The sequence below is a fragment of the Argiope bruennichi genome, chromosome 5, assembly GCF_947563725.1.
Source record: "Argiope bruennichi chromosome 5, qqArgBrue1.1, whole genome shotgun sequence".
Lineage (NCBI taxonomy): Eukaryota > Metazoa > Arthropoda > Arachnida > Araneae > Araneidae > Argiope > Argiope bruennichi.
The window spans coordinates 47,463,377-47,491,028 of record NC_079155.1 but is presented as its reverse complement, the minus strand read 5'-3'; the positions used below and the strand labels follow the sequence as shown (position 1 = coordinate 47,491,028).

At 26.6% G+C, this 27,652-nt stretch overlaps 2 protein-coding genes across 4 annotated transcripts in view; one reads left to right on the top strand and one right to left on the bottom strand.

Annotated features, from left to right (window-relative positions):
• The window catches only part of LOC129969316 (AP-5 complex subunit beta-1-like), a 45,667-nt gene extending 40,025 nt beyond the window's left edge, over positions 1-5,642 (bottom strand). The window contains exons 1-4 of the mRNA XM_056083834.1: positions 5,344-5,642; positions 2,644-2,738; positions 623-746; positions 7-132 (exon numbers count right to left, since the gene is read on the bottom strand). Of these exons, the coding sequence (XP_055939809.1) occupies positions 7-132; positions 623-746; positions 2,644-2,738; positions 5,344-5,478 (480 nt within the window). The 5' untranslated portion in view covers positions 5,479-5,642. The remainder of the gene's footprint in view (positions 1-6; positions 133-622; positions 747-2,643; positions 2,739-5,343) is intronic.
• A 263-nt stretch (positions 5,643-5,905) lies between these two features.
• Positions 5,906-27,352, top strand: LOC129968487 (poly(U)-binding-splicing factor half pint-like). 3 transcript variants are annotated; one of them, XM_056082418.1, is made up of 14 exons: positions 5,981-6,055; positions 9,539-9,593; positions 12,230-12,317; positions 12,744-12,985; positions 14,863-14,909; positions 15,962-16,175; positions 18,595-18,722; positions 18,848-18,916; positions 19,007-19,109; positions 19,943-20,071; positions 20,542-20,731; positions 21,581-21,972; positions 23,427-23,616; positions 24,509-27,352. In XM_056082418.1, the coding sequence occupies exons 4-14, from the start codon at positions 12,902-12,904 to the stop codon at positions 24,616-24,618; spliced, it is 1,656 nt and encodes a 551-aa protein (XP_055938393.1). In that variant the 5' UTR covers positions 5,981-6,055; positions 9,539-9,593; positions 12,230-12,317; positions 12,744-12,901; the 3' UTR covers positions 24,619-27,352. The 3 variants fall into 3 exon arrangements, with proteins under 3 accessions (XP_055938391.1, XP_055938393.1, XP_055938392.1); XM_056082416.1 differs by lacking the exon at positions 12,230-12,317 and having other exon boundaries at positions 5,906-6,055; XM_056082417.1 differs by lacking the exon at positions 5,981-6,055 and having other exon boundaries at positions 9,551-9,593; positions 9,697-12,317.
• Positions 27,353-27,652: the final 300 nt, after the last annotated feature.

The window sequence follows — 27,652 nt, the reverse complement described above, 5'->3', positions numbered from 1 at the left end:
ACTTACAGGGGAAAATTCTTCTAGTTCTTCGAGACATTTACAGGCAGTAGATAAGACAGTGGAATCTTCTGAATTGCTGTAAATTATTTCTAACAATAAAGATTTCACTTTCACTGTCAGCTTAGAAGTATCCTAAAATGGAAAATATTTTTTTAATATTTAGTTGCAAAATAATATGCTCATAAAATACTCATATTCTCAAAATATATGTGTAGATAAAAGAAATACAATTTCTGAGAAAAGAGCAGGAAATGAGTTCTTTAAATACAAAGGTATTTAAGCCAAAATTTCACTTAGATACTTTTCGGGGCTTTCTTTCAAATTATGACTGAGCAGCAACACATGAAGCAGAAAGAGAAAAAAAAAGCATGTATAAATCCATTCAGAGATTATATAGCTTTAAAAGGAAATTATATGAAATTAAGCTGGAATAGTATTTATTTTAGACATGTGTAATCTTAGGAGCATTGGAAATAAAAATATCTAATTTGTAAAGTGAAGTTTCCCACACGATTAGAAAATAATTGAATTTTAAGAAAATGGGTAGATTGAAATAGGAATTTTTAAAAAATAAAGTAAAAGAATGTCAAACAAGTAATATGTCAAAAACAAAAATACAAACCAAATTTTGTGATAAAAGAATTGTCACGATTGTCACAAGTGCCTGATTCTTCAAAAGCCGCTTATCAGATTTTGTTCCTAAAATGTTGCATAAATTCATGAGAGAACCAATTACTTGTTCCAACCTGTAAAAAGAGAAAATAAAAGAGAATTCACACAAACTTTCTTTGAAATGTATCTACTTGGCTTAAGTACTGAAAAAAAAATTTCCATTCACAATTACATGCAGATTGTTTCAAAATTCTTGACAACTCTTTAACAGAAAATAAACTAAAATACAAAACAAAACACAATGCAACATACAACTCAAGTGGCTAAGTGTTAAATAGCATTACTTTGTAATCTGCAATAAGTCTGAATTCTACATATTTATCAGAGCTCAAATTATATAACAAACACCTTACATTCAACTGTTCAATAATTATTAGAAATACAGTTGGTATACAAAATATAAATCAAGATATATGCAGATTAATAGATTCGTCATGAAGTTTATTTAGTGGCGTTCATATCAGAAATTCCTGAACTAAAGAAAAAGTAATATAATGTTTATATATTTATCATATGTGTGTTTATTGTAATTATTGCTTCATTTTTTATTCCAACGATGCTAAATTCTCTCTTATTCACTACAATTAAAGGTTTTTTTTTTTTTTTTTTTTTTAGAATGTATTTTCAAGTATAAAATTTAGTTTCATCTCATTTATCAGTTTTAGTTACAAATGCCACCAAATAGAAAAAGTTATTTCATAGTAAAACTATGTAACAGACATTTCAATAATTAATATTTTTAAATCACAAGTGTGTTATTTTGAGTAAAAGTGTTATGGCCAGATCTTATATTACTTTAGTCACTCCATAAACTTATAAGAAAAAAAATATTTCTGATCAAGAGTAAGTTCTCTGTTTCTTTGTTATATCACAGATGGGATATTAATATTTTCCAACAAAGTAAAGAAATCAAAAGGATATAGAAATTTTTTCATGACTTTAAAGAAAGAGATTGCATGAGCAAAGGATTAATTTATTAACAGATGGAATGGAGGAAATCATAATTTTTTTTTTTAATCAGAGGGACATTTTTTTTTGATAATATCCAAATACAATGAGACCTTTAATTCAAATTTGTTTCCTTATAAGAATGCACTGCTTCTTGAAGCAATAAATTGTGTAGCAAGTGTATATTTAATTCAAAATTAATATACAAGTAGTACAGTCAGAATTTTATTTATTGTTACATAATTCTGAATAAAAATAAGCCTTATATATATACTAGGTTTTAGTTTGCATATTAAACATTATATTTTGAAACAGCTTTCTTCCTTAATAACAATAATGAAAACAAAAAATAATAAAATACATAGTATTTGCTTTTAATTTTTATATTATTAATTACAGTCATTCTTTTCAAATATATGTGTACTTTTTATGACAAAGGGTTAAAAAATAACATATTGCATAACTTCATAAAAAGAATTACAATACTCACAATTAACACAATCCTTCATATGTTAAAATTTCTGTTTATATTGCAAAATGCAGAAATAAAATCAATCAAAAAATTTTACAGTCATAAAGCTAAAAGCTTTATTCTTAAGGTTAAAAACTGAAACAACCCAATTATTGACTCTACAATAATCAAAGTCATTAGTCCTAAGTCAGTCAGGTCACTTAAATCAGGGCTGTTTGTCAAAAAAAATTTTTAAGAGATAAGAATTTTAAGAAAAATATTAAAATTCATTATGAATGCTAAAAAATATTACTTAAAAATGATTTTTGAATAAACGCATAATAAACAATAAAAAAGATAGTTTAGGGGATTCTTATGAGCGTGGATAGAACCTGTGACCTTGTGGTTCGCAGTCCAGTAACATAACCAGGATACAAAAGCAACTGCTTGTGCAACATAGTTGTTAACTGGCTTATATGCTATTCACCACAATAATATCATTATCACATATATCAGCAATTAGAATTAAATAATGCATGAAAAAGATTAAAATTTTATTTTAACAAACTCACAAATTAAAATCTATTATCAATAGATTTGAATGCTCCTGCAGTAATAACAGAAGATGAATCTTATATTGAATTTCAACATGATCTAAGTAGAGATCCTGAAAGGGAGAAATATATTAGTAAAAGCAAATAATTTTAAAACTTAAAAATCCAATTAAAATTATGGTGTAATTTAAAAACTAAATAACATTTATGATTGATTAAAAAAAAAAAAAACTTTGCTCCTCAAAACAGAGTTAGAAATTTTTTATAGATCAGTCATAATTATAATTGCAGTAAAATATTGCAACACAATTAAACAAACAAAAGGTGTATTGTATGTCAAATAATTCAATTTTATGCAAAATTATATATTTTCATAAAAGCTATAATATATGCTACTATTTATTTATTAAACATATAAAAATTTATAATAATAATTAATTTTTACATGATCAAAAACATTAAATATTATTTGAAAAATTAAAATTACTTATTATTCAGATGCAGGTTGATCTGTGTTTGATCCAGGAAAATTGATGATAGAAAAGTGTGACAGAAAAAGGAAATTAAAGCATACAAGTTTTTGATTTATTCCTACATAAATACCCAAAAGTAGTATTTTTTTTAAGTAGCTATTTTGAATAAAATTGGAACTGAAATTTAAAAATAATCAAAGCTTATGTAATATTATTTTTGTTTAACTAAATCAAAGGTACCTTTCACATTAGAACTCCCACAACTTCAAAACATTTTAACTTCTGCAAACATAATGAAGATTTCTCACATTTTCCTATTTTTATCAATTAAACATACATTTTGAAATGTAATTTAAATATTAGTTACCATACTTTGAATTATGTAATTCAAATCAAAAGCACGGTCAAAGAAATAATGAATGTGGATCCTTTAAAGATAATTTTTTCTTATGAATTATAAAAGATTATAACAAATATAAAAATTTAATAATCACTCATTATTTTACCCATGTGCCATAAATGTGAAGAAGAGTTTATGTGTTTCATTACAATTTTGACCTTGAGTGAGCTTATAATTATGTCAAGGGATGGCTTGAAAGAAATAATGAAACAGATTTTGATGACTGAAGTAATGTAACTACATCTAACTATCATTCTGTTCTGGCTAGTCTGATTATAATGGAAATATACTCCTCTTTACAATCTTGGAACAGTCAACAAATCTACTCAAAATAAAAATATAAATGAATATGTAAGTAAAAATATAAATGCATATATATATAAATGAATCTCATGAAGGTTACAAATATAACAACAAAATGTGGAATTATTGATAGAATGAAAAATAAAAATAAAAATTCTCAAAAATTATTTCTTTTTGATATTTTTCTAAGAAATACTAAGTATTATGACAAAGCACTGCAGAAAAGTTTCATATCTACAATTCATCATTCTAATAGTGACTAGAATTACATGTTACTACAGACATAAAGAAATGAAAGAATTTCCAAATCCATTGTATTTGACAAAAAAATATTTCATAGAAGAAATTCCATCAACTGCCTAGAAAATGTAACTCAAAAAATAAGAGTTTTAATACCATTTGGAAAGAATGAAAAAAAGTAACTTCCTGCAGAGTAGCTTTAGACTTTTTTTTAAGCTTGCTTTAAATTATATTGCACAAAAATTAGTCTCTAAATAAGTAATAAAATTTATACAAATTCGAAATACAGTTTCTGTTAAATTTATTATAGTAAAGTTTACTTTTTTGGCTAGAACATGGCTATATCTAAAGTTCTTAACAACAACAACAACAAAATCTCTTTATAAAAATTGCTCTGAGTACCTAAATTTCACTATCATGGACATTAAAAGTTAATCTAATATCTTTAGAAATTAAATTTCAATCAAAAAAATAACCTTAATTTTAAAAAAATAAAAAGGCAGATATGTTTGGCATAGGATAGATTAGAGAAAGAAACAGTTAAAGACAAAATCATAAAATTTACATAATTAAGTTGTATGGAATGACTCTGCTGAAAATGGCTTCTGATTAGCTTTGCAAACCAATAAAAACATAGAGAATCATGAATTAAAATAAATTCTCTCTAGATTAATAGAACAAATTAAATTTCACCACAGTGTAAGTTGCAATCATTTTTTTTATTTTAAATTTATTACTAAAATTAATCAATTACATGATACCATAAAAATAGTAATACCTCACAGAAAAACATGTAATCACTCTCTCAAATTTCATAACTTCATTGAAAAAAAAAAGCCCTTTGTATGAATTATAACAAATGTATGTTCTTGAAATATATTTTTCAAATGCTTTGAAAGAAAAAAAATTACTAAAAATTATGCTTTTCTCTACAGTATATAAGTATACCATGATTTTTTTTCTTTTCCTTCTCTCCTGCTAATTAGATTATAAGTGTGTTCAGTACATATTAAAGCTCATAAAAAAGAATTGTTAGCAACCACGAAAGAAAAATATATCCGAATATCGATAAAATCATATAAAGACAATCTACCACACTATTTTAAATAGCATTAAACACGGAAAGTACAGAAACATTTACGAAGATTACACTATAAAGGGGCCATTAAAAACGTAATTAAGAAATTTTCTTGCATAACAGATAACTAGAAAAAATGCTAAAATCTATTGCTAAAATTATCTAAATATTTACAGAAAAAAAATTCGTAAATTATTCAAATTGGACAACGTGCTTTTATATACCTTCAAAACATCTAGACAAAAAGCATCTCTCGTCAATTTTCTTTTATTCAGAAAAATTTTCGGATGAATTCGAAATGCACAGAAGTTTTTAAACCAGTCATCTCCAAACAAACATTTGTTTGCTTTAACAACCATTCTATATATTCAGCAAATTCTATTGCAGCAAAACCAACAAATTCTAATCAAATTGACGCATGTGTTTACTGGCTCATATTAACTGAAAATACAGATTTTGTCAGTAATCCTTTGAATTGTATTCAAGTTGAAACACCCGACAAATGACCATGACTAAACTTTGTTTATTTACATCGACAGTATAGAGAAATGATGCCAACATTCCCAAGAAATTCCAAAATTTGAGAACATTCTAAATTGCCTAAAGTAAATAATACCTTAAAAATACTTATTTAAATCTTTTATGTAAAAAATATCTCCATTTATCTTTTTAAGGTGAATATGAATGACTATTTCTTCCTAAAAATACAAAAAAGAGACGAAAACTCATCTACCGAAATGTACAATTTCTCTAGAACATCTCAACTTCACTAATTCTATCAGACAGAATTTACCTGCAGCATTTCATCGGGATACGAGATGCGTGTTTTGTGCTTCAAATAATTCCCGAAAGATAGCATTGTTGTGTTTACTACTCATAATAGTTTAAGAGAAAATAACAATGACTTCTTTGGGTAATGGGCAGATCGTGCTTGAGGTAATTAACATACTATCAATTACCGCATTAATCAATGCAAAAATGGCGGTTTTCATACTGTTATCTTAAGCCTTGTACCGCTACTTTATATAATTGTTATTATATGTTCATACACATAGTATAATTTAATCTGTAACCTTTTATGTGTTCTTTTACTTCTTAGTATGCTTTATTATTAAATTTGATGTGCTTAAAAATTGAACTTGTTTGCCTAAATCATCTGCAATTTGGACTCGTGATTTCGTTTTTTAATATTTTAAAGCTATATTGTATATAGTTTTAGATCTATATTAGTATATAGATTTATTGTATATAGTAAATAGCATTTACATATTAAAAATGTAAAATAAAAGGAAGGAATTGGGGTTTGTTTTCCGGCGTATGCTCCTGAACGACTTCTTAGCTTGCACCGGGTTAAAAAAATCAAAACACGAATATCACAAAAAATTTAAATGTAAAATAAAATATTAATGATTATTAATATGATAAATAAGAAATAGAATGTTTTAACTAATGTTCTTATAAATTTTTCATATTGATAAACATTGTGATTCAAAAAAATATTAAAGTCTGATTTTATTTATTCACTTGTCTCATTTATAGACCAGTTGGTTCAACAAGATTAATAATAGAAGCTTCAATGAGAGTATTTATGGCAATTAGTTTCCTCAGTAAAATATTTTTTCAAATTTTTAAAGAAATTTAACTTGCACTAATTTAGAAACCTTATAAAATATTGATCATAGTAATACAATTTTTAAAAAATCCATCTATAGTAAACAAGTAGGTGTATTACATATCTTTGAGAATAAAATATTTTGCAGTGGAAAATTATTTCTTGCTTTTAATTCCATCTCTATGTTTCCTGATTTTATGCCCTTCTATTCCTCATTCAAGTCCCTTTAGGAAATATTCATTCTTTAAAACCTTTTCATGGCCTTTTTTTGTTACCTCTGATTTACAGTAGGAGCATGAATCTTGTTTCTTGATTTATTTTTTTCAGATGCCTGGTTATGCCTAACTTCTGTAGTAATAGAACATATTTCCCACTTCTTATAATCTTCTCAAATCTTATAATCTAACAGAGACATAAGTAACAATATGATGAATACCATCATTTCTTAAAAAATTTAAGAAAAGCTGTCCACCTGCATTCCATCAATAATATTTGACCACCCTCCAATTTTCTTTGTTATCACTACATGTGTTCATAATTATTGAGTTCGAACAAAGAAACCAGTTGCAAAAGCAGCTTAGTAGATATTAAGTTCAGTGTAAAGTATCACTTGAAAAAGTTACATACAAGCATTTTTAAGTTATTTACTACATTTTCTTTGTATCACTGTGGTTTTTAATTTTAAAGGGTCCAGCATATGCTATGCATAATAGAAGGAATTATGTTATGGGAAACAGGGAAGATTTTCCATAGTGACAGGAAATGGCAAACTGAAAAGAAAAAGTAAATTTTGTTAAAGAATGAGAAACTAACAGTGTGAGAACATGTATTGGGAATTTTAATTTTAACAATTCTGCTTGCATAAGTTCAAGTTTATGGCATTTTTTTTTATAAATATATTTGCACTTTTGAAGAATTAATTTTTATGAAGTGTTTTTTTTTATTGGACTACAATGTATTATTTATTTTCACTGTACATCTCATAATTTTAATATACTAGTTAATGAGTAACTAATCTAAATTGATAATAGTGCCCAGTGAAAACTAAAAACAAATTTATCCCACCTTTTTCAATTTCAGTAATTAATAAGGAAATTGCATTCTTGATAATTGAATATGTTTATTAAACTGAAAGGGGGGGGTGTAGCATTTTTTAAATTTATAAAACCATATCCTTTCTTCACAAGTAAAAAAGTAATTTCATGGTCTGAAAAGATATGAATTTAAAATTATTTTACCGATATTCTAATTTTAAATGATACTGAAGAGAATTGAATTATAATAAAAGTAAAACTTGAATATTAATTATGTTAAAAATTCTGCTTAGTTGTAATCAGTGTTCTTTATATTCTTCAAAACAATCAAATATAGTTAAATTGTTACAATTATTTTGAAGTTCATTAGAAAAATCGTGCACTGTTTGAGATATTTGGGAGAAAAAATTTGCCATTGGAAAAATGTATTAATATTAAAGAGAGATTAAAGTTGAAATAAAAATCATGGTAAACCTTAATTTGTAAAACTTTTTTTATTCGAGGGAATCCAACAGTATCTTTTCTAATTTGAAATTTTATTTGCGTTCCCATTAATATTTCATTGCAGGCAGAAAAGATTTTTGTTCCTAATTTTTGAAATTAAAAAAAAAAAAAAAAAAAAAATTATATATTTTAGTTACTTGAACATATATATCTTGCATTGTGTTTTTCGGGAAAAAGATTTAAATCACTTAATTAGGTGAATAATATGAATTTATTTTATTTTAAATGTTTAAATTTTTTTCAAAATCTTTTGGAATCTATGCCCATTTATGTATTTAATTAATAAAATATTTAAATTCAGTAAATTTTTATAGAAAATGTGATGTAGTTTGTTAACTACAGTACATATATCCATGTGATCTGTAAAAAAATGAAGCATGTTTGTTTTTGCTTATGATTCTTGTATAAAAACATAAATATTTAGTTAATAAAAAATTTTCTGGTAATAGGCATTTGAATCATATTATTACTATTGTATTATGTTATTTACATGACTTATGTTCTAGTCCCAGATTTAACTAAAATATTAATTATTTAGCAAAAGTAATATATCATATAGAGCTGGATGCTATCTTCTAAATTTTTCAACACCTGTAAAAAAAAAATATTTAAACAAACATTCTTTATAAAATTTCTCACTTAAATGTCTATATGAAATATAGACCTCCCCTCTTCTTATTTATCAATATTCCCGTTCTTATTTTTTAGCACATAAATATTTTTTCATTCTTGCTTACAACTTTTTTTTTTTTCGTGTGAAAGTAGATTATTTAAATTTTCTTACCTGAAAAACTCTAATTATCACACAAACTGACTAGGTATTAAAAAAATAGTGTACTGTGGAAGAGGTTTGAGGAACCCTTTAACTTCTGTAATCATTTTTTATAAAAAAATTTTTATTATTTTCCATTAAAATATGCTTTTTTATTTCATAAAATATTTTGTCAATATTTTTCATTTGGTGAATTTTTATAATGTAAAATTTATAGATTATGGCATAATTAAAAGTATGAAGTGATTTAAGTCTATCAGTTTACAATTAACTTTATTTATTAAAATTAATGAATACTTTCAGATTACATACACATGTCTATATTTCATAGTTTTGATGTGATCTTAATAAGAGTGTATAATAGATGCCGTTAAATTTTTTTTAAAATTAGCTGGAGGAAAATTTTTAACACTGCTGAACTTTTTCATATAATCTGATTTTACCATATACATTTTTTTTTTCTATATTTTAGATTAATATGTTTCATTTTCTTTCAGAATGGCTTAAAAGGTACTTTGGAAGAACCAGCTGCTAAGAAACTAAAATCGGAAGGTAATTCTTATTTATTAAGTATTCCAGCTATAATTAGTTTGCTTGTTTTTTTACCTGCTTTATATTATTTAAAATATGAATCTGTGTGTTTTGCTTTTTTAAGAGATTGCTCAAACAAAAGTGCGAAAGGATTGAATCTTCATTTGGTGATTTTTGTTCTAAATGGGCATTTTGCATAGACATCGTCATAAAATGAGATCAACCAAAATAACTGGTATTTCTTGGTATTATTTTTAACTTCACATTTTCAACATCCTTGCAGAAATGTTCATAATGCCTTTATGAATATATAAGTTTTAGCATTATGTCAACATTTCTAATGTGGAATTTATTTTATAAAGGTGTAATTATTTCTTTCAAATAGACAGAGGTATTCATTTCTTTTTCTTTCTTTCTTTTATGGGTTTTTCAGATGATCCATTTGTTGCTGTATGGAAACTTCCTGGTGTCTGCTCCGTTGTTTTAGCTTGCTGCCTGCGATTGGAAATAAATTACATTAAATTGTGTTTAGAATTTGTTCAAATTATGATGTGTATGCATATTTATTTAAATTGTCATTTATAAAGCAAATTAGGAATGTCCTTGTAGGTTATTAAATATTTTGCTTTAAAGCATAAATTTAAAAATAATTTGATACAGGGAAAAAAAATCCTAAATACCTATTGAAAACAACTAATAAACTATTAATTTTTCTTAGCTTAGTTATATTTAATATCCCTTTTTCTTAAGCTATTTTATAAAAAAATTTAAATTAATGAAATTAAATTATTTGGCTTTTAGTGTAATTAAATTGCCCTATTTACAATATTTTTTATGTATATTTAAAAAAAAAATCATGAAATGTAAGGGTATATATATAGAACTAAAACTGGTAGTTTTGTAGGGATTATTATTTTATTTTAAAACATCATTAAGGGATACGTTCCAAGTATTACAAAAATAATAATCACAGTCTCTTTGTTTTTTCTGTGTATTTTCCAGAAGCTGAAAATATATGCTAAAGTTTGTATAAAGACAAGACCATTATTGCTGGATGTGGATTGCTTTTACCAGAAGTTCTGTTACTTGGAAATTTTACTATTTCAAATACAATATGAATGCTTTATTATTTTATTTCAATTTATGCATTTAAAGCTGTTCAATTGTACTTGGAATGTGTCACTTATCAATTACTTTTAGATTGATATAAAAATAATAATTTTCTTTTAGAATTCATTTCAGCATCCATGTGTTCCCGAGACAGACTAATAATACCATTGTGATTCCTATGTTACAAATTTTATTTGGTGACTTTTTATTTTGAAAGCTTTATTTTTTTATGTAATATTTAAAGGGATTTAGTTTTATTTTTTATTCATTTGAATATTTAGTTATGTCATTTTCAATTTATGTAATTTTCCTCTCTTAGAATTAAAACTTTTAATTTCATTTTTTGTTATTGATTTTAATTTTGTTGTATTTTTGGTTTAAATTTATTTAGAAATATTTAAATTTTTGTGATGAATTAATTATGGGAAAAATAGGTTTGAAAAAGTAAATGTACAAAATATAATAAACTTAACATTAATTAAAAGTTTGCTTTTTTAATTTTTAATAACCTGAAGTTTTATCAAGTATCCCTCCCCCTTCGTTTTTATTATTATTATTATTATTTTATTGTTTTAAAGAATTACAAAAAGTCAGGCAAGATATTTCGAAACAAGTATTAATTTACATTTAAAATTAAAATTTTATATTTTACTGAGAAGATGTCTTGCCACAAAAAAGGGAAATTCTTTGTTCCTTCATCAGATTATGCCCTTTTTTATTTTTAAAAAAATGCTTTTGTTTTTAATTAAGAATTTTTGTATAAAAATAAAAAAAATTCCTGTGTTAGTATTTTTTCAGATTGTAGATTGTACTGGGAAGTTTTAGAATGGGAAATATTTTGTATAATAGGAACAATTTTGGTTGATTTCCTAAATCTTCGCTGTCTTTTTAAGCGAAAGATTTAATGTTCAAGTAGAATCGATAATTTTTGTGGAATTTTACTTTTTTGAGGATGGGAGGGATTTTTTTTCTGTTTTCTAATATATTTTATTACGTTAATTTCATGGTTAATAAATCTGAATCCATTAATCTCCTTGATTGTTTGCCCCTGCATTACAATAATTGAAATCATTATCAACTTGAATAAGACATTTTTTATAAATAAATTCAATTTAATTTTATTTTGCTGTAAGTAATAAAAATCATTTAATGCATTCTGATTTATTAACCTATGAAGATAATTTTTTTTTATGTATTGCTTTAGAGAAAAGTAAGGGTATGAATTTGGGCAATGAAATTTTGCACATAAATTGAAGATCTGAGTTATTAGTTTTTAAAAACTTATGTTTATATCGTATAACTTTCTTTATCCTATCAAAATGTCATTATTCCTTTACATTATATAAATTTAACTTTTTGCAATAGTCAATTGGGTTTACATAATAATGAAAAGAAATCTTTTGATATTAGATAGCATCTCAAATATTACCCTTACTCTTCCCTAATAATTCTTTAAACTGTTAGGCTCCAAATTTGAAATGCTGAGTTTGTGCAACTTTAATTTTTCTTGTTCTTTTCTCTTTTTCTTGTATTTTTATGGCATGTAGTTTGAAACTGAGGGAAGACCCATGCTCTGGTCTCACCATTACATTTGCTCTTGTGAATCACTTGCAGCACTGAGATTAGCATAAAGCGGTAAAGGTCATATTTAGAATGTTTCTTTTAGTTTATCCTTTTACAGGCTGCTGTATGATATTATGCAACACTATGCGTTTCCACTGAAATTAATTTATATGCGAGGTTTTCTTGTTTAGTTCAAGCTGTGCTAAAGTAATTGAAATATTAAACTTTCTTTTAAAAGAAAGAAGAAGAAATTGTTTAAAAAATTAAAGAGCATTAATTTTTTACATTTGTAAATGCTCTGTTCTATGATGTAATTAGAGGATTAGACTCTTTCATTAAAGTAAAATTGATCTAGAAAAAATCTCGGGAAAGAATTGTCAAGTGTGTTCATTAATAATATTTAAATTCCTATCTGGCTACAACTGCTAAGAACCTTCTATTTTAGAAAAACGAATCCTGCTTGTTGATTCTTGTTACTGATATAATTTTGTTTCACAGATGGCTCACCAATTGTATCGGTTCCTGGTTTGGATAGTTCGCACACTGATGGTCAGCCTGAGCAAACGGGGCCGGTGCTTGCGGGACCAGGTGCCTTGAGGACACCTACAGGTATTTTGGGATTAGGCCTCACAAAGTTGACAGCAGAACAACAAGAAATGGTGACAAAAGCTAAGAAGTATGCTATGGAACAGAGCATAAAGAACGTTCTAATGAAACAGACTATTGCACATCAGCAACAGGTGAGTTTTTTTTAAAAAAATTAATTGTACAGGCTTGGGATCCAAATAATTAGATTTTCTGATATTATAATTTTTTTAGATGTTTTCTAGAGTGTATGTCTTATGAAGTAATCTGATCATACAGATAATTTTAACTAAAATAATCAAATCTGTGAGATACGATTGAAAGCATTTTGTGTGATTCAAAAGAAATTTTTTTTGATCCTTAAGTATGTAAAACTTAAGGACATGCATATGTGGAGAATGCTGGCTGTTATTTTAATTAACAGTTATCAATTCTTTAGAATGGTTATATCTATATATGCATTTAACTCAAGACGCCATATGCCTTATGAAAATACACAAAATGCATATAATTGCTTAATGCTGTGCATTACTATCAACACATGAGGATAGAAGTTATATTAATGATGTGTCCTAAGAATTCCATTAGATTTTTTTTGCATAAAAAAACTAGAAGAAATCATTTAGACAGTATCACACACTGGGGAATGATCAAATGTGTTTGGTAAAATCTGCCAAGTGATGAATGCAGATCAGATGTGTGGCAATTACCTCATTTCTTTTAATGTACTAAGAACTACTATCCAATACAGATATAGCAGCAAAAATAAAAGGCTAGTGGCGGTGGATAAAGAAAACAACAAAAGTAGACTGTTGATATATTTTTCTATTGTTGAAAAGAGACAGATAGCCAATCTTCCAGCAGAATTATATGATAGGCTTCAAAATATCAGATATTGTGGTTTGTAATGGCTGTAAGCTTTCACAATTACAAATCACATCATCCTGAGTGTAGCATTCCGCAGACGACTGCACTTTGGCTGCATTATTTAGATTATTATACAGAACTCAAAAACTGAAACTTCATTTGGGGCATGCTTAAATTGCATGAACAATTAATTGCCTTTACAAATAAAGATGGGACATGATATATACTTATAACGTCAGAGAAAGAAACTGTTATTTAGTAAATAACTTCTTATAATGAAGGCTGTTACTAAGTTTCAATCTCTAATGAGTACCATAGCTAGAACATCCAATTAATTGCAAATGAATGATCTTTCCCTGAGTGTGTCTGTTGAGGGTTATTGCCTTTGTTTCAATATTGTCTTTACAAACAATAAACCTGGCCATATTGTAATTTTGCTGTCGGTATGTTGATGGAAAGTGGGGATATTGTTTGAATAATTTGGCCTGTGTGCTTTCTAATTCAAATTTCATAAAGAATGCAAAGGATGTTTTTGGAAAGACTATATTCATCAGAAAATGATGAGCAGTTGAAAAAAGATGCAGATATACATGGATTGGGTGTTTTTGTGTCAAGAATTGATTATTCAACGTTTGTTGACCATGAACAGATTGTGACACAATTTTTACAATTGAGAGCAGGGAGTATTTCTCTTAATGCAGGACATTTTTTGCATGATTTCCCACTATCCTTATTAGACAGTATCACTGATGGATGCACTTTTATTGTTTGTTATCTTCTGAATATAAAATACTGTTTCTTTTTTCAGGTTTTTGTATTGGAGTGCAGAAGTATCTTTTGCTTAGAAAAAGTTTCTGTCTTCATTTAAATTTTATAAAGAATTACTATTATATAAATCATCCAATGTTATTATATAATTATAAACTCTTTCTTATTATCTTAAACTCTTTATTATTATTAAAGAATTATTATGAAATAACTCTTTAATAATAATAGCAGATATTCTGGGAATAAACTAGTGATAAAAACTCAATTTTTGATTTTAAATTTGAATAATTAATTTCATAATTTTCTTTTTCTCTTTTGTCATTTTTTTAAAATAATGGTTTTAATTTGTCTTATCTATTCATAGTTTTTATTACTTGTTTGCTATTTCTATTTTTAGCAACAAAAGACTCTTCAGCGCCATCAAGCATTAGTTCTCATGTGTCGGTAAGTTTGTTCATTCATAATTATTATTATTAATTCATGGCTTTTGATACCAAATATCTAGCAATGTGCTTCTACCATTGCTTTAGCTATCATATATATTGTTAGCATCTATATATTTCCTAACTAATTAATAGATGTAAGAGGAAGTTAGATTGTTGTCCAGTAGAAATGAGGAAGAAAAGAAATTGTGTATTGGTTTGAAGTGTGTGTGTGTGTGTTTTATGAAGGTTAGCGGCATTTTTTTAGCTGTTTTGCCAAATGCTCCCTTCAGAAATGAAAATTCATATGTTCAAGGGCTGATTCTACTGAAAAATCTGCAATCCCCCCCCCCCTCTTATATCTTCTCTAATGTAGAGGATATCATAAATTACTTCAAATTGTGCAAATTCTCCTAATTTTTATATCCTGTAATAAATACATATCTGCAGCTAAATAAGGTTTGTAAAATACAATATCAAAAATAAATCGAATAAAAATTAAATAAAAAATGCAAAATTCCATATTTAAAAAAGTTACTGTAAATATATCCATAAAAATTTTCCTATTAATAGCTGCCTATTTTGTTACTGAGCATTTAATTTTTAACGTTTTTCTGTTGTGTAAAATATTTTCATGAAAAATTTAGATCTTTACTTGTTTCAAAACTCATTATTAGTCTGTTAATAATTTCTCTTCAGTGTTAAAATATCTAATAAAAACACTAAATGTTTTGAATTTTTTAAAATATGTTATAAGGTTTTATTTTTGAATAAGTAATGCAAATTATGACAATTACTGTTATACTGCATTTTTTCTAGCTTAATAAAAAAATTTTAATCATTCGATATTTTTATTTATCAGTGGTGAAAACAATGTGCCAAAAATTATAATACTTTGTTTCAGTAAATTTAAAATAGTAAGTTGTTGATAGTTTTTAAAATATTATTCCATCTTTCTTTTTACATGTTTACCTGAATTTTGTACTTTAAATATATTTTCATTGGCTTATTTTTTATTGCATAAGTAAGAGTTTATTTGGGGAGGAGAAATTGATGTTGATTTTTCTTTTTCAGTGTATATGTTGGAAGCATTAGTTTTGAATTAAAAGAAGATACCATACGACAAGCTTTCATTCCTTTTGGACCTATTAAGTCCATTAATATGAGTTGGGATCCAGTTACGCAGAAACACAAAGGATTCGCATTTGTGGAATATGAACTTCCTGAAGCTGCGCAATTGGCACTCGATCAGATGAATGGAGTTATGATAGGTGGAAGGAATATTAAGGTTATTTTCTATCCCTTTTATTTTTTTCATTGTGTCTTAGTAATTAACTGATTTTAAATTTGATTGGTCCAGAAAAAAAAATATGAATTATTTTCTTTTGGTGATTTTTTAAAATTCTTTTTTCCTTTTTTTAGAATACATATTTTTATATAAAATTAGATTTGATTTAAATTAGAATTTTAATTTTGTCATATTTATGCATTTTAGTATATGTCAATTACAGCATCTTTAACCAATTGTCGTTTCTTGATTTTGAGATCTTTCTTGTAAAGCAAGACTATTAGAAATTTTCCTATTAATATTTTGCTAACACAGTTGTGTCATAAAATGTATGTCTATAGAATGGTTCTTTGTTGCATAACTTCCAACAAAGAATTGTTATTTTGTCATGTGTCTATTAAAATTTTAAATTAATGTAATTACATATTTGTACAACCTATATGCTGTATTCAATGAAGGAAGATTGGAATTGAGAGAGTGAAAGTTTCAGGCTTAAATTTTTGTGCTTTTACAAAATTTAAAGCAAATTCTAATATATTCTACCGATAATTAACCCCTTCGATTTGGATGTCTAGACATTTGCTCGGGATAGGGCGTACTGGAAAGGAATCGTCCCATAGGACGAGGATTTAGCGTCTCTAAGCCTAACTTTGAAAAAAGATCACAAAAAATAAAGTTTAAGTCCTAACATTATAATTTTTGTTACCTATTTGGATTATCGAATCAGCTGTCATAAATGTTTAAAATTAGCATTTAGTAATCTTTTTCTTTTAATTTACATTAAAATATATTTTTCATATTCAGCTCAGATTCTGATAAAATACAAGTATCAGAATCACTCAAAATCTTGATTTCAAATTATTTAGACCATGTATCTGAGCCCCTTATTGCCTTATTCATGATGTAATACCTTTTTTCCTCTGATACATTTTTTTTTTTTTTTTTTTTTTTTTACCATGACAAATTGTACTCAAGTCATTCTGAAACGGGAGTGGGGGTACACATAACTAAATACAACTGAACTGATGATAAAACCCAAACAGTCCCTGCATAGCAGCAAAAATAATAATAAATAAAATTTGAATTGAGACCAGAAATGATGGTTCTATTGCATGGAAAGTTAAAGAACCCAGCTCTATTTATTTACATTATGGTTCCTCCCTATAATAGCTGATGAATAAAAGATCAAAATGGGACAGATTATGAGTTAACTAATGCTCAGGATACTAAAACTGTATTCATTTTAAAAGTAATGGACACAGGGAGCCATTTAGTGGTCTTTAAAAATCATTCCAGCTTAAAATGTACATATGGATCACCCGTTGCCTGTGCTCAACTTCCAGTTATGTACAAATAGTATGCATGGCTGTGAGAGATATTCATAAGTGATGTTTATATGACACCTCTGTACTGAAAAAGTTAAACTTCTATTTGGGAGAACCAAGGTTACAGTTGTATAGAATCAGTGTTTTTGAATTTCTGTTGAGATATTAAATAAAAGTTTTGGTAAAGTGTGTTGTATCAACTATATAATTATATGCGTATAATGTATTTAAATACATGGTAGAATTGAATAAGTTAAAATGATTTATTATTAAATTATTATTATTATTTTTTTAATATTGCATTTACTTAAGGCCTACGCTAAAGATATTTTTTCATTTTATGAAAATGTATCTATTAATAGGCCCATATCAAAATCTTTGTTTTTGCAAGGAATTAAATGATCATTTTGTATTCCTTAGCCCGAGCAAAGAGACAAAAGTTATTTTCTGATAACTAAAAAAGAAAAATCCTTTAAAATTAGTGTGTTTATGTCAAACATTTTCTATTGATTGCTTTCCTTGTGAAATAACATTGTTTTTAAAAGCAGGAAATTTGTTTGTTGTTTCCATTGATTGTTCATATATATTTATAGTTTTTCAAATAATTCCATTGCCTTTTGGTCAATAGCCTTGAGTTTAATCCTGTTTAAGTTAAATATATATTTAAGATATTATTTTAAAAACCTATAAAAGTATAGTATGTGAACAATTACTTTTTCTGAAGTGCAATATATGTATAAAATTTTTACATTCATATTTTATTTTATATATATATATATACATGAAAATTGTGCTGTAAAATGGAAATGTAAAAAATTAATGTATGTACTTTATAAGTTGTTTTTTTTTTTTTTGTAAATGTCTTGTTATTTAACAGAATGGTTTAGAGAAACCGCAAACGTCATTTCTCTTTCCTTACTATAATTTCAACATTAATGAAATTTTGTCTTTTAAGTCAAACTTTTTATTTTAATGATATAAATATAAAGAAATATTTTTGTTTTTTAACTCCCATTTGCTTTCTTTAATGTGGCAAAATTTTAATGAAGTGTCTTGAAATATCTTTTTTAAAGCAAAATGTTTTTTGTTTGTAGGTTGGACGTCCGAGCAACATGCCTCAAGCAGCTCCTATAATAGAGCAAATAATGGAAGAAGCAAAAACATACAATCGTATATATGTTGCTTCTGTTCATCAAGATTTAACGGAGCAAGATATTCAAAGGTATTGTTGATATGCTTTAAAAGAAAATATTTAGTTTTGCTTGCATAACTTGCGAAATTTGTTGTAATTTGTTTTCTGTCAGTTATCTGTAACATGATAAAAATGACTTTTTTCATTTATTGCAGTGTTTTTGAAGCCTTTGGCAAGATTAAAATGTGTAAATTACAAAGTGGTGGTATTCCTGGGAAGCATAAGTGAGTAGATATTATTTCTTTAACTTTAAAAATTATGCAACAAATTTTACATACCTGCTTCATCTAATACTGCTATTTTTTTCATTTTAGAGGCTATGGGTTTATAGAATATGAAAATTATCAATCAGCACAAGATGCAATATCATCAATGAATTTATTTGATTTAGGTGGTCAATACCTGCGTGTTGGGAGGGTAAGTTATCTCCTATACCTATTAAGTAAAAACTTTGGTAAAATGTGTTGTGTCAGCTGTACAAAGTGTCCCTGAATTCATGGACCAAACTTTAAGGGTCAGTAAAATACATATAAAGAAGCATTTTTTGTATGGCAGTATGATATGAGAAATGAAAAGTGCACATGGAACAAGTAAGTGCAAACAAGACAGAAAAATGTAATGTCTACCAGACTTCCAGTGACACTGATAAAAACTTCATTCCAAAACTTTCAGTCACTGTTGCAACTGTATATGGAACACCTAGCATCTTTGAACGAGTATACACTAATTACTTGCTAGGCCTCTATCGATAATGGTGGTGGTACATTTGTGCACTTACTGAAATATTAAGTAAAGAGTTTTCTCTACATTTCTTGTTTTTTCTGCCAAAACTTTTCATTTTCAACCCCACAAAAAAAAAAATGCTTCTTTATACATATTTTACATATTCTTAAAGTTTGGCCCGTGTATATTTAATTTTATGCATATAATGTATATAAATATATGGTAGAATAGAATAGGTTAGAATTATTTATTATTAAATTATTTTGTAAAAATGATTAACTTAAGGCCTACGCTAAAGATATATTTTTTTTTAATGAAAATGTATCTGTAAATAGGCCCATATTAAAATCTTTGTTTTTGCAAGGAATTAAATGATCTTGTTTGTTTCCTTAGCCCGAGCAAAGAAACAAAACAGTTATTTTCTTCATAACTATAAACAAAATTTAGTTTTCTTTCTTTTATCACACGTAATAGGTTACACATGATAAAAATTGACTTTATACATAAAACTTTTAATTACTTTTCAGGCGATCACACCTCCCAATGCCCTTCAAGCTCCAACCACAGCCAGTACAATGCCTACTGCAGCTGCAGTTGCTGCTGCTGCTGCAACAGCAAAAATTCAAGCAATGGATGCTGTTGCCAGTAATGCAATTGTAAGTAGAGATTATTATTATTATGTCCATTATTGTTTTGTTTTTCTGCATGTTTTGTATTAAATCTTGCTTGAATGTAGATTATAGTCATGGATTTTCCTCGATTCTGCTGAATCTTTGTCTTCATAAATTAACTTTACAGAATTTATTGGGGGGGGGACTCTTATTCCTTTATTTGTTGAATTCAAATCTGTTTAATAATATATTTAGAATATCTTTTTAATTGTACTAAAAAAAAGTCTTAAGCAAGGAAAAAAATTATTTTAATTTGATTTATCAGTATTATTCCTTTCAGCTTTTATAATTGTGATATGCTCATTTCTGAAGGGGGGGTGCTTTTTGGAAATTTCTCTGTAAAAATTCTCTTTCAATAATCCTCAATGTATATAAATATTTTAACTAATTAATTACTTTTTTTTATTATTTGTGTATTCTTTGAATGTTGAAATTAACCATTTGTTTTGTTGTAGGCTCTTGGTCTAGGTGCACCTGCTGCAGTTGCTCCTGTTGTTACTGCTACACCTACTGAAACAGCTGCCCTTAGCCCAGTAATCCCACCACCTGGTCTTACAATTCCTGCCATTGGAGCTCCTGGATTGGTGACTCCATCTATTCTGCCTCAACCAGTTTTAGCTGCTAATGCTCCTGGTATTATAACAGGTATTATCTGAATTTAATTTTTTCATTTACGTATATATATTCATGTATGTTAAATATTTTTTATGAAACATTTGTATACATAAATTGTCTAATCATAGCTGGAAGGTGCAATATGCATATCTAATCTTTAAAACTTTTTCAATAAATCCATGAAATCAAGCAGCTTTTATTTTAAATGTAATTATATCTCCAAATATATCATTAATCATATTGAACAAAAAAAATTGAAGATGTTCTATAAGCTTCATTTGTTGTTAAATTTTAGAAAATTATGTGCCTTTATTTTAATTAAGGCCTACAACTATTTACATATTCCAGTTTAAATTATATGGGGTGGAATATGTAGTTTAGTAATAAAATTTTACAACTTTTATATCAATTTTATATTCATACTAAGTAAAATATTGAAAAGTATCATAATAATTTGTGTTTGACTTAAAAATGGTTTGTAAAATGATATTCAAATTAATTAATGTTTAGCATGATTTCAAAATTTCTTTCTTTAGGCTTAAAGACGACAATAATAATAAAATTGATAATAAATTAATATATATAATTGAATTTTTTGAACTTCTAGTGGTTAGTGATATGTCTTTTATGGCATTTTCTTTGATTCTCTCAACTTAATAGATCAGATGTCTATGCTCAGTGCATATTTTATGTTTTTTCCAAATAATTGCATCAGTTGTTTAGTTTACTGTACTTGTATACTAGCATAGGTTTTTCAGTTAATAATTTTATTACAATATATGAAAAATTGGAAGTTCTATATTAGTGTAGAATTTATTTTGGTGTTTTACTTTTTATCATTGATTTATTTATCAATAATTAATTTTTAAAATATTTCAGGTGTCACGCCAGTGCGGCCACCAGTTATCATTCCACCACCTGGTATTGTAACTCTACCCATCGTAACTCCACCTGTTAGTGTCACTGCTGCAGCTGGAATAAAAGCTGAAATTAGTTCTCCTATTTTAAAACCAACAATTACGCCCACATCAACTCCTGAAAGTCTGAAAACAACAACAGCAGCCGCAATAGCAGCAATACCTGTTTCTACAGCTGCCCTGCCTTCAACAGAAATTGCTACAAATGACACACAGAAACAAAAAATTGAAGAATTGGAAAAAAAGCTTGCAGAAGAACAAGAACCTCAAACATTACAACAGCAAGAAAACATGATGATTAAGGGTACAAATGCTAGGCACATATTAATGCAAAAGCTGATGAGGAGAAATGAAGTAAGCAAATAAGTAATTTTTAAGTAAATGTTGAGATTCTGTACTTTTAAACTTATCTCTACAAATAATATAGATGAATGAATATATATGTTTGCTTTCTACAGGTCAACAGGCTATGTTTCTACAGGCTTTATTTATAGCTACCAAATGTGGCACATGTATTCCTTGAAGGACAAAAGCATGCATCTTAGAACATTATTTATTTATTTTAAATTATTAAAATTAAGCTTAATTTTCTGCGGTAACTTCCAAAAACAATACTGCTCAAAAATAAATTTTATATCATTTCAAAAAATTCTTAAATTGTCTTTTTAATGATATCAATTTCACAAATTTCCAATATTATATTACATTATTGCCCTGAAATTCAAACTGTTTTTATTGTTTCATTAAATATTTAAGCACATGATTTTCTTCCATTTTTGGAAACCTGAAAAGAAGGTTTCTGTTTAATATTTCTGTAATTTTCTGTGCAAATAAGAATGTGAAGTTAGAACATTGTGAAAATAAGAAGATAAATCATGCATTTATGTTTCTTTTTTTTTTAATTTCACTGTGATATAAAAATTATCTAGATTAGAAGATTCATGTACACAATAGAATTTAAGAAAAACAATTAAAATAACAGCTTTTTAATGTCATAATTGATAGAATCATGGACATAAAGTTTAATAAAGATAAATAATTTATCTGATATCAAATTTAACTAATCGTGATGTGCCAGCTGGTTACTGAAATGACTACTTATACATTATGAACCCATTACTGGCAACTATGGTACTGAAAAAAGATGTAGTATTTCAGTTCCTTATCTCAAAATTTTCATACATTCAATTTTTTACTGTTTTTTATTGTGATGTTGTAGATTTTAATCTATATCATTGCTGTATTAATATGTTGCAATTGATGTGTGCCATATTAATGTCCCAAAATTTGACAGAGCAAAAATTGTGTTATATGTAATTAAATTTCTTTGCATTCCTACTTTTATGAAATCTATCTACTTATATTAAACAAACAAAAAAGTGGTGCATTTTGTTAGAGTTTCTCATATTGAGAGTTTATAAGTCTGTTAAATAGCTATTATCTGAATGCAACAAAAATCTTCAAAAGTGGTTAAAATCAGCAGAATTTTATTAAATGGAATCAAAACAGATAATGATTTGATTTTAAACACCTTTCAAAAATATTCCATAGCCTTATTTTATGAAAATACATCTAATTTGGAGAATTTCAGCTACTATTGTATAAGTTTATATTTGAAAGTTAAATTGATTTTTAGTGAAAATATGACCATTTGTGACATGTTATTAAATAATTCCTTTCTCATCTTAGTAATCATGATTTATCCCATCCCGTAACTTGAAAAATTTCTAAATGAATTGTTATTTTTCATTTTTAATTATTCTGTAAACTTGCATTTCTGAATATAATATTATGTTTTTTCTTTGTAGTCTTCAGTAATTATTCTGAGAAATATGGTTGGTGTTGAAGACTTAGATGACGACTTGGAGTCTGAAGTGACGGATGAATGCGGGAGGTATGGTGCTGTAAAACGTGTCATTATTTACCAAGAACGTCAATCTGAGGATGTGGATGCTGAAATAATTGTAAAAATCTTTGTAGAATTTAGTGCATCAGCAGGTGAGCATTAATTTTATACTGTTTGATTAAACTGTATGCTCTAAATTATTTTATGACTAAAAAAATTAGTTTTTCAAAATAAACTTTTGTTAGAAATTATATGTTTCTGTGTAACTGGAATAGTATGATGCAATTAAATATTTGACTTTTATTGATGAATTTGATTGTTTAATGTGAAGATAGTAATACTAATTTGTTTATTAAACATGCATTGTGCTTCTAATGTATTTTACAAATTTTATGTGTTGATTTATTTAATATCTTACAAATTTAAATTGAAAGTTTTATCTGGAATTGTGATTATTGCAAAGAAGAATCGAGTCATAAAAGTAGTAGGTGATAATGTTAAGTGTGTTTTTATCAGCATTTGAGGTATAATGATCTGTAAAATAATCATGGTTATATTATTGAAACATTTCCTTTGGTTTTTTTCATAATACATTTTCCTGAATATGAAACATAATTTTTATAATTTGAAAACAACGAAGATAGTCATCACTGGCATATGTCTTGCTAACAACCCTCCAAAGTTATGTGTTCATTTAAATCCAAAACTTCATGTGTTTTGGCAAGGAAAAGTCTAGTTGGTGGATGGGATCCTTATGGTATTTCTTTGTGAAAACTCTCCATCAGTTCTGTATTTATATTTCACCAACTACATTTTATTTTGTAATGATTCTATCTTATGCTCTCCAATAAGGCAGCGGAAAGCATTTTCTAGCAACTCAAGATAGTTCCATTTGAAATTTTCCTAGTAAAAGTCTTTCATTGCAGTGTGAAGGATTTATAAAAGAACATTAGGAATGTCTTGCATTCATTGTTAAAATATTCTTTTGATATTTTATTATTTTAAAAAGTATAAGTTCTGACATTTCTTTTCTGCATTTTTCAGAAGCCTGTAAAGCAAGGGATGCTTTAAATGGAAGGTTTTTTGGTGGACGAATTGTGAAAGCAGAGCTTTATGATCAGACTTTATATGAAGCAAATGATTTGTCAGGGTGATCATTTGCACAACACTGTTTTTGTTTTAAGAGAACTGTGTAAAATGAATTTAAAAATCATATGTCAAAATCTACCCACACTCGCATGTACATATCATTAATGTATAAATGTTTTTTTGTCTTGTTATTCTGTTTTCTTTTAAGTTGGCAAGTTAATAAATGTAAAATCTTTCAAATTTAAATCTGTCGGTGTATATTTTGCTGTAAATATTCATAATTTTAAACACTGCATTCGACCACAGTCCTTGAAACATTTTGCGTGCAATATATTGGCAGGCAATAATTGCGTAAATGAGAAACCTGGTTTTTACTTTCACTTTCTTTAAACTTGCCAGAAAAAGTTATGCCTTGTTTCAATAATTCCACATGTTGAAATATAATAAATAATTTCACATATTATATATTGTTTGAAAGAAACTAAAATCATTTCCTTGTTTACACAAGTGTTTATGTTATTATTTACATATAAGGTTTACAAATATCATAGTGCTTAACTGTGATGCTGAAACCACAGCCTGTCAGCCAGGTGACTCAATACGCATAATTTTGCTTGCTTGCATGCAAAAATGTTTCTAATGGCTGTGGTCGAATGCATTGCAGTGGTTTCAGCATTTAAGCACATCTTTTTATCTAGGATTATTTCACTGTGATGTGATACATTATAGGCGTTGATAAAGAAAGGTGTGGAGGGAGGGGGGGTAGATGTTAATATATGGACCTCTTAAGAAAGGTTGTGTAAAGAGATGCTCAAGAATATTATTCACCAAAGTAACCATTATCAAATAGGTTGCAAAAAGAATTAAAAGAAATGCTTCAAAACATATGCCTGAATTTTGTTTCCTTTCAAGATTGTGATTCAGTTAATTTATAACAAAGAAATGAATTAAAACAAACAGAAATGTTTTAATTTATTTTCATTTGTATACATATTTTCTTAAAACATTGGTTACTTGCTATTTTAAATTAGCATTTTTTTTTTTATATAAGTTGTATTGCATTTTTCAGTTTAAGAAGAAAGTGTGTGTGTGTGTGTTTTTTAAGGTATATATTTTATAGTTCGTTTGCTATTTTCAAATTTATGTTAGCCAAGATTAGTATTGCAAAAATAGCGTTTAAAACAGATTTTTACAAGATGAAATAAATTTCAGTTGATAGATGATATTGTACTATATAATGTTGAGACAAAACGTGAGAATTAATAATTAAATAGCATTAAAATTATTCAAGTAGCATAAGATTTTTAAAACAATTTTCTTTTATATTTACTTTCTTTGTTTTGAACTTAATACTTTAAGAATATTTTGATATCTTAAACATGTATTGCCCTGCTTTGTTTTTAATTTTTCCTGTGGAATAATTAATAAACTGTCCCGACATTTTTATATATATTGAGTTATTATCACCTTATTGGATTTAAAGATAATTTGTTATCAGAATATAGAATAGTTACAACTTGATGACATTTTACTATTTTTTAAACTTTAGAGAAAAGCTTGTATCTAATTATATGATGTTATAATCTGGTTGAGATATAGATCAACAATAAAGTGATATCAATAATTGTAAAATTATTGTTATATTTTTCTACTAGACATTAAAATTTACTTAAAAAATTAAGTAAATATAATTTAAGACAAACTTTATTCTGCATATTATTAAATCTTTTTATATCATAAAATCATTGTTCTGTGCTTAAATAGTGATTCTATAATTTTAATTTTTAATAAAAGAAATAGTGTAATCTGATGTGAATTGTTTGTTGAATTTTTAACCAAACAGTGTTAGAATGAAATGTGTACAGTTTTCTATATAATAAATTAAAAAGAATAAACTTGTATGGATTGTATTTTTATACATTTAAAATTAACCATTTTCTTTTCAATATTATAAAACAATAATTGGGAAAAAAAATTGCAAATTATCAATAAAATAAAGAAAATTTGATTTTTATTATTGAGTTAAGTAATAATTCATGTGCATGGATTTCCACCCCTCTTTAACCTCTTTCAAATTAAAAGTGTATTGTGGGGGGTGTAAAGGTGTATTTTAATATTTAAAAGAGAATTTAATGACCTACAAAATAGTGCATCTGAATTTGTTTTAAAATTTTATTGGTGATAAATTGAATTTAGCAAATTCTGAGCAGTTTTTTTATACCATTTGCATTTAGGGTGTTAAGATTTTTTTTTTTTTTTTTTTTTTTTTTTTTGTGCAAAAATCATGTATTTGATTATGTTGCATTAAACGAAGTTAAGAGCAACAAAACTACTTGTAGTGAGTTCGAAGAAGGGGCATGCATTATTTTCCATTTCAATAAAATAAAAGAATGAATACTGAGCCAATTTTGTCAAACAAGCAAAATGTTTTTTTTTTTTTTAAAAAAAAGGCTCATGAATTATTACTCAATATTATAATACTTTTTTTTTGGCAAAATAATTTTCAGAAACATTATCTAACAGATGAAAAGTCGCCATTGTATATCAACTTCGTCCCCTTTTGAGGAAGTTTCATTTAATGTTGCTGCTGGTTTTAGTTGTTTTGTGTACTGTTTATAGCATATGATTTCTGTCTCGTTTTTAAAAAATATAAAAATAAAGTTTTTAATGTTACTTCCTCAACAGGCAATTATACTTAAAATGCTCCAATAGAATGAATGGATTGGATGGTGCAGCATATGATTTCTTCACAGTGTTCTGAAGAAAATCTAATATAAATAAAGACATTATGTTTTGTCACTTTGTGTATTTAGTTTCTCATTGTTTTTTCTGTGTACATTTTATTGAAAGTTTTAAAATTGAATAATGAACTGGTGGATATCAATTAATAATTTAAATGTTTTTCCCCCTTTTTCTTTTAACAATTAATATAATCAGATTTTGAGAATTTTTAATATTGCTTATTGTGGGCTCATTAGTTTATAGCTCCACTAAGTATTGCAACATTTAGTATGTTTAGTTGCTTGTTAAATAACTATTGCATGATTTTTTTTTTTTGTATTTATGTATTTAAGACTGGCACCATCACAATATATTAAA